Below are 14,850 nucleotides of genomic sequence, written 5' to 3' on the forward strand. Positions count from 1 at the left end.
ATAATGGCTGTCAGTGAAAATTTGTTTCCCATAAATCGAGTCTACATACGAGCAGTGTTAACATAAACTCAAGCAAGAAACGCTGTAAAAACTCAAATTTAACAAAATCCACTCACCTCCTAAGACCTCACACCGCAGGCTCACCACGTCCCCCTCCATGTAAGGCCCCACCAGCCCCACGCTGCCCCCCGAGCTGCCCCGGGGGGTTGGTACGCCTTCCTCAAAAATCTTCACACTCCGCGGCGGCTCTGCATGGTCAGGAGAATAATTATTGCACTCTCAATGATACTTAAGTCGATACAGAACCTGAGTTAGTGGCAACTAAGATAATTAATCTGTTTACGAACATGCGTAAATACGAACTTTTCAGCAATATTTCGAAACCTTAATCATTATTTTGCATTGATGTAACGTGAAGAAACGGTAGACTGTTCGCTAAAATTTTGCTTGTAGTGTACGCTGCGAGTTAAGCGAATTGGCGATATACTTAAAACATGTGCGTCGTTAAAGAAAGTCAGTATATTATATATTATCTCTGTAGATTTTGTATACTATGAATAAAGAAGTATCATGGGCTTTTTTCATAAACGATTCAGGTAAGTGAAAATTTCAATTCGGTGATATTCTTCATAATATCCTTGACTTCTCGATGTTTTATCTTCGTATCACAGTTACGGCCTTCTAGCTAAAAATTGGTCTGAAAATTTTCAGAATCTTCACGAATAGAACAAGTATATACGAGTACTTATATTATCAGTCTGCTTATACCGCAAGCTCACAAGGAATTTAAAAGCAAAGAAAACACCAAGCAAATTCACCACATCGTGCAAGTTTCAAACGCAACGTTTTCAATATCGATATGGTAAATTTGCTAAGTATATATGAATAACATGCGAATAAGACCTTAACAAATAGAACAAGTAGATCCCGAATAACATGCGGATAAGGCCTTAACAAATGGAATAAGTATATCCGAATTACACTAGAATAAGACCATCACAAATAGAACAAGTATATACGAATAACATGCAAAAATTTCCTTTACGTATAGAACAAATTATTAGAAATTTTGTTCCGCATATTGAAATCCACTTTCTGCTTTAATTTAACGGAGACTTTAAAGATTAAGTTACATTAATAGTTAGACACTACTAATGTAACAGCGCTACACTGTTAAATACTTTTATACCTCTGATCGGCTTTCAAGTCACTTCTAAATTGACCCCAGCGGTAATAATTTAGAAGGTTAGTCTCGAAATATTTAATCGTAACTTGTATAATTGATATGTATATTCTAATCCTAATAATGAATTGAATCGGATATAATAGCGCTTACTTGTCTGTCCAATCTGATTCTTAACCATTAATTTACAGTATAACCTCCGGTATCCTTAATTGTTAACCGTAAATTTACAGTATAACCTCCGGCATACTTGTTTACCGTAAATTTACAGTATAACCCCAGGTATCCTTGTTAACCGTATTTATCTTCGTATCACAGTTACGGCCTTTAACCTAAAAATTGTTATGAAAATTTTCAGAATCTTCACGAATAGAACAAGTATATACGAATAACATGCGAATAAGGCCTTAACAAAGGGAATAAGTATATCCGAATTATACTGGAATAAGACCTTCACAAATAGAACAAGTATATACGAATTACATGCGAAAATTACCTAACGAATAGAACAAATTATTATAAATTTTGTTCCGCATATTGAAATTCACGTTCCGTTTCAATTTAACGGAGACCTTAAAGATTAAGTTAGATTAATGGTATTGATTTCGAGAGAACCACTGATGCAAGAGGTCTTGAATTTTAGAAAACTTGTGTGATAAGGTGACTCATATGGTGTTCTTGGCTGCTGTATTGCTCACAGTAACCCAAGTGCTATTCACTTCCTATTAACTGTTTTGACTTAATGCATGCTATGGGCCCCTTGTGACTATTTTGACTTGATGCATGCTATGGGCCCCTTGTGACTATTTTGACTTAATGCATGCTATGGGCCCCTTGTCAAGTTAATGCATGCCACTTCACTCCTTTGGTCTGAGGTCAACACCATAAAGACGTCTATGACGCATTAATTGTACTGGCTGTATTACTCGTTTTTGAGCATTAATTCTAAGCCCTGTGACGCATTAACCTAATTATTAACTTAGCCAAGTTGGGTCGGCCATTCATTAATATCTTAACCATTGCACTCAATTGCACTGTTAAATACCTTTATACCTCTGAAAGGCTTTCAAGCCACTTCTAAATTGACCCCAGCGGTAATAATTTAGAAGGTTAGTCTCGAAATATTTAATCGTACCTTGAATAATTGATATGTATGTTCTGATCCTAATAATGAATTGAATCCGATACAATAGCGCTTACTTGTCTTTCCAATCATATTCTTGACCGTTAATTTACAGTATAACATCCGGTATCCTTGTTAACCGTAAATTTACAGTATAACCTACGGTATTCTCGTCGCATCTCTTTTGCCGTGTGCTTCATGCCTCAAGTGCTGCCAGCACGACTGCTTATTTCCGATGTATATGTTATTTCATTTGAGGTTAGACTGGAAAATACGTTCACTGTCAAGTTGTGCACCGCTAAATTGGAATTACTGACTATAATTGCTATAATTATTTTCAAGCTCCGGCATTCATTTAGTAAGGTCCTTTTTTCTAATTTCAGTTCCCTCAACTGCATCTACAGCAGTTCCGTTATTCTACTTCGCTGGATGCGAAATTTTATTCGTTGCAGTTTAAATAAAATTGTTAGCTGTTATGTTTGTGTGATTACCTTACAAAATGAAAATTATTAGAAATACTAAAATCAAAACGAATAACTATCAACTTGAACTTGAAAGTTTAATAATTTTCTCCTCGTTTAACTTGCCCTATTCATTTTCAATACCATGCTATTCAATGAAAGTTGAAAGTTTTTCAACTTTTAGAGCTTTTTTGAAACAATTTTCGCAACATCTATTTAATCCACGATGAAGCATACGTAATGGGCCCCAAGCTTTTAATCAGAATTCTCCCTCAGAATAAAGCTGGTAATTTTCTCCTCTGCACAGTAGAAAAAATCAGAAAATTAGGCCTTCATATTTAAGTAATTAACGCGCTTCACTTGGGGCATATAAAGCAATCATCAACACGTACGCATCATCAACACGTACGCATCATCAACACGTACGCATCATCAACACGTACGCATCACAAGCATATGATTTTGCAAGAGGTCAGTAAAAATGGCGACTGTGCCATCTATAGCCCTAACTTCTCTGAAAATATTATACTGACTAAAATTAAAGACTTTCTAGTCATACCTAGTATAGATGACCCATGTATACTTATATGGTCGACAATAATTAATATCCGTGCATAGTATAATGTACTAAATTATAGTATTTAGTAGTACAGTTATAGTGACTCGTGTATGTTGCCCGTACCTCCCTAGACCGGCACCCGGGGCCGTTGGGCGGACTTCGATCTCTACAAAAAGTTTACGGAATTTTTCAAAATATCCAATGGCAAAAAAATCTATTTTAAGGCAGAAAATTCGAAGGAGCAGAAATTATTCGACATTTTAACAATCGACTCTGTACAAAAAGTAATTTCTAGCGAAACAATCTGAACAGAAGACGGATATTTCCTTCCAAAATTCTTGTTTGGCGCAATTTTATCCATGACTAAAAACTAAACCCTTTAGAATGACTTTCCATGCCATCGATTCTGAGTTAAATGGAGTTCATTACATCCAGCGCATGCACGAAATGTCATACTTTTTTTTAGCTAATCAAATTTTAGCGAGTAAATAATAACTGTAGAAATAATTAAAGTTTAATTTTTCGTCTTAAAAACATGGAAATTAATTGCATCCTATTTTTGTATAAAAACTCTTTAATAATCTGAAATGAAAGAGGTTCACTAAGGGAAAAAATATCCTGATAGCAGAGGTACATGCCAAGTATTTGGCTAGAATTTGACCGAAAATAATTTATTCATCACCGTCTTCACTTTATCAAAGAAATAAACTTTACATACTTTGATAAAATGTTCTCATTTTGCGAGCTGGAAATGCGTCGTCAGAAAAAATTTGCAATTTGCAAATGTAATATTATCCCTTTTTTCAGTGAGTGGACTTGAATCGCCGGAAATTTTGAATTTTCTCAATATCAATGTATAAAAAAAACCACGAAAAGGTCGGTTCATAACGCTCGAAAGGAAGAGTGGCATTTTATTTGCCTACAAAATGACCGCAATCCCATATATTTAAAACATTAAAATGAAGTCACATCTCATCCACTATTACTACCGTACGAGTTCCACCTGAAATAAGAGCGTGCAATAAAAAAGGCTGATTTGTAATCCCTGTCGGGCGGAGTTCATAAACATCCGGGACTTTTCGGCGATTAAAGGTCGAAAATATGTAGAGTTTAAGAGCGTTTCGGTGAGGACGATAGTTGAGCTGAAAGACGTACACTGGCAGGTAGTAAACCAAGCTATAGAAATGAAGGTAAGGTTCCATTGGTATAGTACTTGAATTTAGTACTGTGTTATGGCTACTCCGAAACTTTTAAGCTTTATAAACAATAGAAATGCGTAATTGTCTTGTGCTTATGGATTAACAAATTAAAGATTAGACAAACGCGCCTATTCTATTCAGAATTTGATAAATCAACTTACCCATACAATTTATCAACGTGAATTACGAAATAAAGTCCAAATAGCGGGAAACTTAAGCAGTTATTAATTCGCATTGCCCAAGTCCAGAAGCTCGCTTTGACTTCACTTATTACAAAGTCTCATTTGACTCTTGCCTACTTTCTCTTCTATCCTAGATTTACTTTTATCCTCTTATCGTTCGGGACACTTTACATGTATTTTTCATTCATTCTGCATATATTTCCAACAAGTATTCCATACATTCTAATTGAATTTTGCCATTTAAAAAACATTTTTCTTTCACTCATGCTACTACTCGTACTTGTACATATTTGTCAAATTTGTGTCATGAAGCCTTGCAGTGTATAGAGTCAGTTAGGGAGCGTAACTAGGATACTTAATGTGTGTGGAATTACGTGGTAGCTTTTTTAAATGATAGACTTCAAGGGTAGAACAAATGGATGGAAGAGTTTTTTTGAAGCGTGATATTACTTCGACAAGCGATCGTTCCATTCAGACATAGAAAGTTAAAATCCCGGGATGGAAGGGCTGGGGATGACGGGATTTACAATAACGGGATTTGCAATAACGGGATTTGTAATAATGGGATTCTTAAATTACGCAGGTATGCTGACAACATCAGCATACCTGCGAGTTTTATTCTATTTACTAGTTTTCTAGTTATTTTTCATAGCATTTCCCATAGACATTATATTCACTGCCGTGAAGTTCTCAAATATTTATATGTGACAACAAAAGATCGGATTAAAAATTACAATTTAATTTATATTATTGTATAAAGTTAAGTTAAAAGTCGCAAAATTGTTGTCTCCCACTTTTGAAACTCAAGTCGAATGGCCGTACACTCAATGTCCTGTGTAGAATGAAGGCTTGAACCGGGTTTTCTAGTGTACATTAGATCTAACACTGAAATGAAAGAATTCTCAATGAATGATTTCTAAAATTTCTACGATTAACTATATCGCTTAACCCCGGGCTAACGTGATAATTTTCTTATTAAGAACAACCTGAAATTTCGGAAGTTGCAGGAGAAAACATCTTTGAATGAGGGATATTATTATAATTGAATTTTTTAGATTAGAGAAACAATCTTTTGATACAATGATTCCCTAATGATAACGAATATTGTCTGCCTACAAGATCTAATTAAAAAAATCAACTCTTATCTTACGCTGCCTTTTCCTCGGTTAATTGGAGTGAACTCGAAACCCGGAAGAATTCGTCTATAAAATCTGACACGAGTGAGGTGCTTTTTAACGAGGCTAGTCTCTGCGAATGGTGTCGTCTGAACTGAGCGGGAAAGTCGTAACTGCAACGACTTCAGCGAGTCGGGCACTTACTGAAGTGGTGGGGGAATGCGGCTCTTCTTTAGGAGAGTGGCTACTTGAAATGCAATACTTCCTGGAGTAAAGTTAATAGGCCTGTAAGCTAATAATGTTGATGAACTGTCTTGCTTAACCCTCTTTATACCACCGTATGTCACTCTCCGGGAACATAACTTTCAACTTAAATTATACGTAAACTATTGGGTGTAGCAACCTGAGGACGTTTGTACGCAACAGAGAAGATTTTAAAGTTGTACGTGGCGGCAACCATTTTGCGCTCACTAGAACGTATCCTTTTGGGAAGTTGGCTTGTGACAATATTGCTCCGGTTACTCGTGTCAGGCGGTAGAGGGTTAATATGAATGCTAGGATTATATTATGATTATTGATCGAAGTTTTTGTTGAAAAATGGTTACTCTTTGCCTACGAGTATGTCAAGAAACGCTTCATTTTCCGAAATTATGCATTAGCGATCATATGAATTTTGCAGCGAAAATAATTACTTGAAATTTTCGTGGCAGCCGATAAATTTGATGTGTAAATTCCGTGGTCGACGCCCTGACATGCAGTATTGGGCGGCAGCGCCGGCGAAATTTCTGCTTGGTTGGCATGGAAATAACTACATCGCCTCCATCAATAAGGTCATATGGTTGTTTTGGTGATAAAATGCATGGCGCGTTTAAAAATAATAATTTTTTCTGTCGCTTTAATTCTGTCGTTCTTCTGTTCGTTTTAATTTATGTAAAATTTAAACAAATTTGTCATTGACGATCTGAACCTGAATATCGTGTGTCATTTTCACTTTCTTTCTGAACATCTTTTTGTTTGGGACTTCCTACACTTCATGGAAATAAAAAAAAAATCTTCTATCAAAATACTAAGCGCACGATTCCACGAGCATCTAAACATCATATTATAAACTACCATCGTCAGCTATGTTCTTATCTAAACATCATATTATACGAACTATGATCGTCAGCCATGGACGCCTTCCTCCTATCCTGTCATTAATCATTGAATGGAATGATAAATTATATTGCCCATGATATTGTTTCTTAGTAATTTACATTTCTCGTTCCTTTAATGCTCGTGTTTTTCGCGCATTTTACTGCTTTAATATTATTTAAGTTAGTGTCAATTGTCATATTTTATATTTTTCATTTGGTTCATTTTCACCCTATATGTTCCATAACCCAGCCTTGCAGGTATTATCCTCCCTTTATTTCATGCCTCTCCTTGTATTCCATAACCCAGCCTAGCAGGTATTATCCTCCCTTTACTTCATGCCTCTCCTTGTATTCCATAACCCAGCCTTGCAGGTATTATTCTCCCTTTATTTCATGCCTCGACTAATATAACTAATGAAAGGTCATGTTCGACAGCCCTCAGGAATAGAATGATGCCCCCGCGAATGGTAGTTTCATGGTACACGAGCGCAGAGAAAAATACAGGCCAACTATGAACGGGATATTGCGTGGTAATCTTGCAGTGCAGCCTCGCATGCGTAAGTCTCATGGCTGCCTAATTGAATGGAAGTCGCGCAAACTATTTGGATGAAATCCAGATAGAGATGGAAGGCAAGCTGGCAGGCTGCCAGTCAAGCGCCTCCCACTCCATTCGGCCACTGGGCGCTAACGCCACTCAGGCTTTGCTTCAATCTGGGGTACGCTGGCGTCTCTTAGGTGTCATAACTTGACTACTGGAGCCTTGATTGCCTCTTAGGTGTCATAACTTGATTACATGAGCCTTGAACGTTACTAAGGTTAGTATTGGTTACGTTACTATTGCGTACAGGAGCCTTGAGCATCTCTTAGGTGTCATAATTTGACTACTGGAGCCTTGAGCGTCTCTTAGGTGTCATAATTTGATTACATGAGCCTTGAGCGTTACTAAGGTTACTGTTGGTTACGTTACTATTGACTACAGGAGTCATGAGCGTCTCTTAGGTGTCATAATTTGACTATTGAGCGTTTGATCATCTCTTAGAAGTCATAATTTGACTGCTGGAGCCTTGAGCGCCTCTTAGATCTCATAACTTGACTGTGTTTGATTGCATGGTGCAAAGGCGACACTGATTGACTATGTGGGACTTGGATGCCACTGTCTGAATAATTATATATTACAATATACCGGAATTTACAAGAAAGTTTCAGTAACGAATGGATTGTATGCAGCTGGAATGCAATCTTCACACTAGTTAAGCATAAAATTGAAGTTCATTAAAAATGTTGCAGTCCTTTTTATGAGCCAATAATAAAACATAATTCTATCGATGAATCGAAAATGTTCTTTTATTAAATATTAGTTTTTGAATACGCGGAAAGCTAATCAAATTAAACTAAACTTGCACGATAGCCCATATCTATATTGATAGAAAATGGAGGCACAAATGCGTTTATAATTCAAATATGTTTAAATTCTTGCACCTTTCTTGCTATTAGAGCAATAAATCCATGAAATTTAATATCCTGAGTCGTTAAAAAAAATGTTTCGTATCGCAAAATTTCAGCAATCGTCGCCTCAGCAACGAAAACGTCGCGAAAAGTGGAGTGTCATTTCGATTCCTGAATCGGGAATGCACGATTACTGATCGCGTTGCTGAAGTGGGAATCTGAGTGTAAGTGTAAATTGTTCTTCAACACCGAGGGTTTTTTATCACCTGGCCTGTTGAAAAAAGTTTGGCGGGCGCGAAACTCGAATATTCCGTGTAGCTGCAACAGTTTGCTTCCGAATTGAATGCTAACTTCAACAATTTTTGGTGCAACTGAATCATCTAAATTGAAGTTAAACATTTGCAAAACAACAGTAGCTCATAACTTGCAAATGGTAGTCGACAATTCAGCAATTAAAGCAAAGGATCAGAGCTGCGTACTGATTTACAGTGTTAGTTTATTGCAATATTTCGATTTTAAAACAAGATTTTAATGCTTTACAAGCAAATAATAATATTGGTACGAATTTAAGTTCAATTTTTCAATAAGGAACCAAAAAAATAATAGAAGACTAATAAAAAAATAGTTAGCCCACGACCACGCTGGTGAGTGGCTGTCATAAAAAAAATCCATGATGCTGGGTATCTAACCCGTGCCTCTTGCCACCATTTTAGCCCACCAGCATTGTTGTTTACTACACTTCTAGTATTATAAACTACTCCTACCATTTATACTACTACTTCTACTAGAATAATTCAACACATGGCACTGTTCTACTCACCCACTATCGTCAGTTTGACGATCTTGTTTCTAGACCTGGAAGATCTGAAGTCAACTCTTAAACTACTCCTACCATTTATACTACTACTTCTACTAGAATAATTCAACACATGGCACTGCTCTACTCACCCACTATCGTCAGTTTGACGATCATGTTCCTAGACCTGGAAGATCTGAAGTCAACTCTTAAACTACTCCTACCATTTATACTACTACTTCTACTAGTATAATTCAACACATGGCACTGTTCTACTCACCCACTATCGTCAGTTTGACGATCTTGTTCCTAGACCTGGAAGATCTGAAGTCAACTCTGCACCGATATAAACCTTCATCCGATAGCTGCACTGGGTTGATCACCAAACTTGGAGGGTCGAAGTTTAAGTTGAAGTTTGCCCTCGTGCCCAAAGTTGTCGGATCTTGCCAGTGCGCCGAGTGGACTAAAGTTGATGTCCGGCCGTCCACACTAAAAAAACAATGTTAAAAAATACGTCACTGACTTTAAATTACTACAGTATAAGATAAGTACACAAAACCATTATTGAGGCACATACGATTAATGACCAGAGAATGCATTATATTCCAATTTTTAGGAGGTCGAAAATTTTTTCGGATGAAGATAATAGATCATAAGGCAGGCCTCAGCAAGTAATTATAATATATTTAACCCGCATCTATTGAGATTGGACTCCAGCATTTGTTTGCAAACTACCGGAACTGTTTGAACTTTGAGATGGTTTTCAGAGTCATTTTTGTTTCAATTTTTTCGTGTTGTATCTTATTTACGTGTATTGTGTACTTATGTCCACCAACATTTCATTGCTCAGTGCCTCTTGTAACTTGAAAACTTAGACCTGCATGCCTTTTGATCTATTGACGTCACCTGAAGAATTTTCCGACTCTGAAATTTGGAACATAATGCATTCGCTGGTCATTAAACTAGGCCGACCACTAGCCACGTATTATTCTTCGCCCCTCGTTGACTTCACCTTTACCATGCCACCCGTCGTGAACTGACAGTTGAGTAATTTACGTTAATCGTACATGTTTCAAAAAGAAAATTCTGAAATCTAATGCTAATAGAAGCATTATTCTATATTCCAGAGGCACTTCTATATAATATATACACAGAAAAAATGCCTAAATCTCTCATTTTAATTTTTCATTTAGAAGACAATTATGTAAGAAGAATGAATGCATTTCATGTCACGATTGCGCGTTATATTAAATAGTTGTTAATGAGCGTAAATTAAGAACAAAGACCAATTCCCGTGGACTCTATAGTTTAGGGCAAATGAGCAACTCTTAACTTATGCGTGAATCAAGTATCGGAAACAAAATGCCATGAAATAGTAAATTGATAGATTGAAAATGCTTTTTCTCTCAAAGAACTTTTTTATGCTCGTTATTTTCCGTTGGCAATTTTTATGAGAGTTTGTAGGTAATAAGTGAAAATTTATGTACCGTATCCTGCACCATCAATTCTGAAACTCAAGCCAATTTTTTTTGGCTTATATAATAAATCAGTTCAAAGCCAGTGCCATATTACCTGGGAAATACCTAAGTGAGTTTGTGCTGGTGACGTATACTTAACTACCACTAAACCTCCCTTGTATCCTCTCATTTAAATGTTTTGTGTCCTACACGTATGTATGGGAGCACTGTGAACATATGAGGTCCAAGCAACATGCGTGATTGCAATCATGACGATCCCTCGTACGCAATAAATACATAAGATGAGGCAATACGTGAACAGAATTTAGGCCTCACATGCAATATTCTTCGCTATGTCGGCAAGCGCCAAAAATTTGGCAAAACAAGCGACGACAAATATTGTCTACTTGTGACGAACACAGGCTGAGAGCGACGTCCCTATATAAGATGGCCGTTATCACGACATGTTGTTTTTTTCATGCCGATATGCTGATGTATGATGAGTCACTATGCTGATATATGGAAGTTCGATATGCTGATTTAGGAAGAGTCGTTATCCTGATACATGCATAGTAACTATGCTGATATATGGAGCGAATATGCTGATGTATGAAGAGTCAATATGCTGATACATGTATAGTCACTATGCTGATATATGGAAGTTCAATATGCTGATTTAGGAATAGTCGATATGAGATTCGCCTGATTTCCTTATTATCTGTAGAGCTATTTTGTTCAAATTGATAGACCATGCGGCCCAGTCTTGCTTGCTTTTAAACTATGTTTTGGAGACTAATATCCCTGAATAAAAGTAAAAAATCTCAGTGCCAGCTAAATGCGACTAAAAATCCTTCTATATTTCAAATATTTTTGAACACCAAATATCGAGTCTTGAAAATCTCCCGGCAGCAGCAGAGACGCAGATTCATTTATTGCAGCGCCCACGCGAGAAGTCGCTTCTTCGTAGCCAAGAGGCGCGAGGAGTTAGAGCCTGTCGATATATCGGTGATGACACTGCACTTTTTAGGGACGCAAGACAACAAAGATATCCAATTTTTATTTAATTTCTTCGCTGTTAACGAACTATGGCTTACAGATTAGATTATAGACAGAGACAGAGTTGAAACCTCGTGTTTAATTAGAACTAATCATTTTAATGCGGTGGATTTGGTTGGGCGATTTGGTCGTTCCCAAAGCTCGTCCTTGTCGCCCTTGTTTCAGGTGGTCTAAATGGTCCTGAGAATTCAACAAATCCTTTTGAATCGTCCTGAACAAACCTTGATATGAAAAATAATGCAACATTAACAAGGGAAAAAATTTTAATTTTCGGTTATTGCGCTTCTACGAAGGTCACACAAACGGTATATCTTAGGCCAGACTAACATATTTTGAGGTCATACACGGCCTGCAAGTTGTTTGACGTTCCGAAGTAGCACTCAAACTTACGTTGATTGCCTAACTTTAAAAACATTCCTGTTATGTTGGCCTGGATATTTTTTGACGCTTATTGCAGAATCAAGACAAAGTTGGAGGCGCGCGTCTGGCAATGACTGTGCAAGTCTTCCAAACTCTTAGGGCTCTCTCAAAAATTTCTAATTAAAAAGTTGTCAAGAAGTTGTACATGAAGCCAAATGTCGTTCAGGAGATTAACAATTCCTCCATCATAATTCTTGCGTAGATATGATGAACTTTTTCCTTTAACTCTTAGCAGCAAAATAAATGATTATTATTGATGTCTGAGTGATGCAAAATTCTCAACGGAAGGCTTTTTTTATAAAGAATATATTCATTTGCATCATGATGAAGCTATTTATTGTTATTTCTCTGTCGTGAATACGTTCTCTGATATATATTTTCAAATGTCTCAAGCATTATTAATCGCTTGTGTATAATTAGCAAAAATTAGGATATTGTAATTGAAAGTTATGATTGAGTAAGCCATTTAACCATCAAGGCATGAATGGTTCCAAGTTATTCATAAGTAATTGCTACTTAATATAACTTGATTACTGATACTATTTTTATCACATGTAGTAATCATGCGACACGTACAAGAACCTCGGTAATTAACGCAATGTAAAGCAAGCCAGGCTGCACCACAAACATCGAACACAAACTTCAATGCTATTGCTACCTGCATCTCTCGCGAATATAATAACTGGTTTATCACCTCCATTATCACCTCCAAACATTGCTGAGAACATTTGCTGAGAACTTTATTCATACTCTTAATAACTCAATTAGCGAGCGGCCAGAATAGCTGTTCAAAGTTACGAGCTAACAGAACTGCTCATAATTTCTCGTCTATACCAATTCCAACGTCTCTGCTTGTGAGTTTACAATATTTCTCTTATTCGGTTTAATTGAACTGCGGCAGCTTGTGTAGAATAGTTTTTAGAATATTTATTTGAACTTACTTGCGTCCTCCCAGTTCAGGTGTTCCTAGATATAAAACCTGGCTAGTGCACAACGCAGACAGGCTAACGCTGATTAGCTGTAGGATTGCAGCCACATAACTCCTGGAATAACCCCCGGAATAATTCACCGAGCGTCTGCACCTAAAAACTCCAGCGTTACAACCCCTTAGCCTTAATGCCCCCGAGGGGGCGAGGCGCGGGATCGCACATCGACGCTGATTAATCACCCCACTTGGGGGGTGGGTGGTGATGTGATGGTGTGTGATGAGGGGGAGTGTGATTAACATGTGTATTGCGGAATCAATGATCATGATAGCGCTGTGTGGTGAACATGTGATTTGAAATGATCATGATGGCGCTGTGTGGTGAACATGTGAGGTGAAATGATCATGATAGCGCTTTGTGGTGAACATGTGATTTGAAATTATCATGACAGCGCTGTGTGGTGAACATGTGAGAAGAAATGATCATGATAGTGCTGTGTGGTGTACATGTGATTTGAAATGATCATGATGGCGCTGTGTGATGAACATGTGAGGTGAAATGATCATGATAGCGCTGTGTGGTGAACATGTGAGGTGGTATGGTGATGATAGCGCTTTGTGATGAACATGTGAGGTGAAATGATCATGATATCGCTGTGTGGTGACCGCCACTCCCGTACCACTCACTCGCCTGTATATAGGAGTGCCGCCACTCCCGTACCACTCACTCGCCTCTATATAGGAGTGCCGCCACTCCCGTACCACTCACTCGCCTGTATATAGGAGTACCGCCACTCCCGTACCACTCACTCGCCTGTATATAGGAGTGCCGCCACTCCCGTACCACTCACTCGCCTGTATATAGGAGTGCCGCCACTCCCGTACCACTCACTCGCCTGTATATAGGAGTGCCGCTGTGGCCACGGTAGAACAGCACCATGATGGTCTGGTCGTCGCGTCCGCCGTCCACAGCGCAGGGCAGCGCCGCGTTACCGCCGGCCACCGCCGTCACCTCCGCCACGGGGCCTGGGCAGGGCAGTACGGCAATACATTTTTTATCCATACGGCGTTGGTGATAAATGTGAGAACGTCCATAATCTTGTAATTAACAGTGCACAGATGATTTAGGTCCAGAAAAGATATTAATGTGATTGTCCATAAACTTTAAACTGACAAAGAACAGAAAGAAAGACTGCATATAATTGTAACTGAATATGACTATAATAGCAGAATGTACATTAATTTTGTAATTACTTCCAGCAGTCGAATACAGAACACAAAGAGAGGAGCTGCAAGTTTCAATGCTTAACACTAACTATTATTAGCACTGAATTTCGTATTCTCATTTGAACCGTATTCTCAAACCCACGTTCAAAGGAATGTTTAGAAAGCCATTGCATTGCATGACCATTATTGCTAGATGCCAAGATCGGACCTGTTGTCAAATTTTCTATTTGTTTTCTGCATAGCCATTAATTAAAGGAAAACGCTAAGAAGGCTCTTGACTTTATTTCTATAGCAATTCCTTTAATTAGAGTCGGGCTCCTCTTCGTGTGATGACTTGCCTGGACAACAACAAAGGCGCAAACATCAGGAATTTCCTACGCTGTTTCTCTAGGACATTATGCGTCAGTAATGAGGACTGACTTATAAAGGTTTATTATAATTTAAATAACTAATTGAAATGGAGACTGCAAACTTTTCTTTGACCTACGCATTGGCAGGAGTTAAAGTTTGCAGTTTTGAAGAGGAAATAGAGACCGCCATGACAACACACCTGCCTAAGGGCTAG

General features: G+C 37.8%; 1 protein-coding gene across 1 annotated transcript in view; it reads right to left on the reverse strand.

Moving 5' to 3' along the window:
• LOC108678249 overlaps positions 1 to 14,121 on the reverse strand; it is a 30,761-nt gene extending 16,640 nt beyond the window's left edge. Inside the window, exons 1-3 of the mRNA XM_047882556.1 lie at positions 13,955 to 14,121; positions 9,225 to 9,292; positions 117 to 248 (exon numbers count right to left, since the gene is read on the reverse strand). Of these exons, the coding sequence (XP_047738512.1) occupies positions 117 to 248; positions 9,225 to 9,292; positions 13,955 to 14,121 (367 nt within the window). The remainder of the gene's footprint in view (positions 1 to 116; positions 249 to 9,224; positions 9,293 to 13,954) is intronic.
• Between the last annotated feature and the right edge of the window lie 729 nt (positions 14,122 to 14,850).

This window comes from Hyalella azteca, unplaced genomic scaffold, assembly GCF_000764305.2.
Source record: "Hyalella azteca isolate HAZT.00-mixed unplaced genomic scaffold, Hazt_2.0.2 contig1385, whole genome shotgun sequence".
NCBI classification, from domain to species: Eukaryota; Metazoa; Arthropoda; class Malacostraca; order Amphipoda; family Hyalellidae; genus Hyalella; species Hyalella azteca.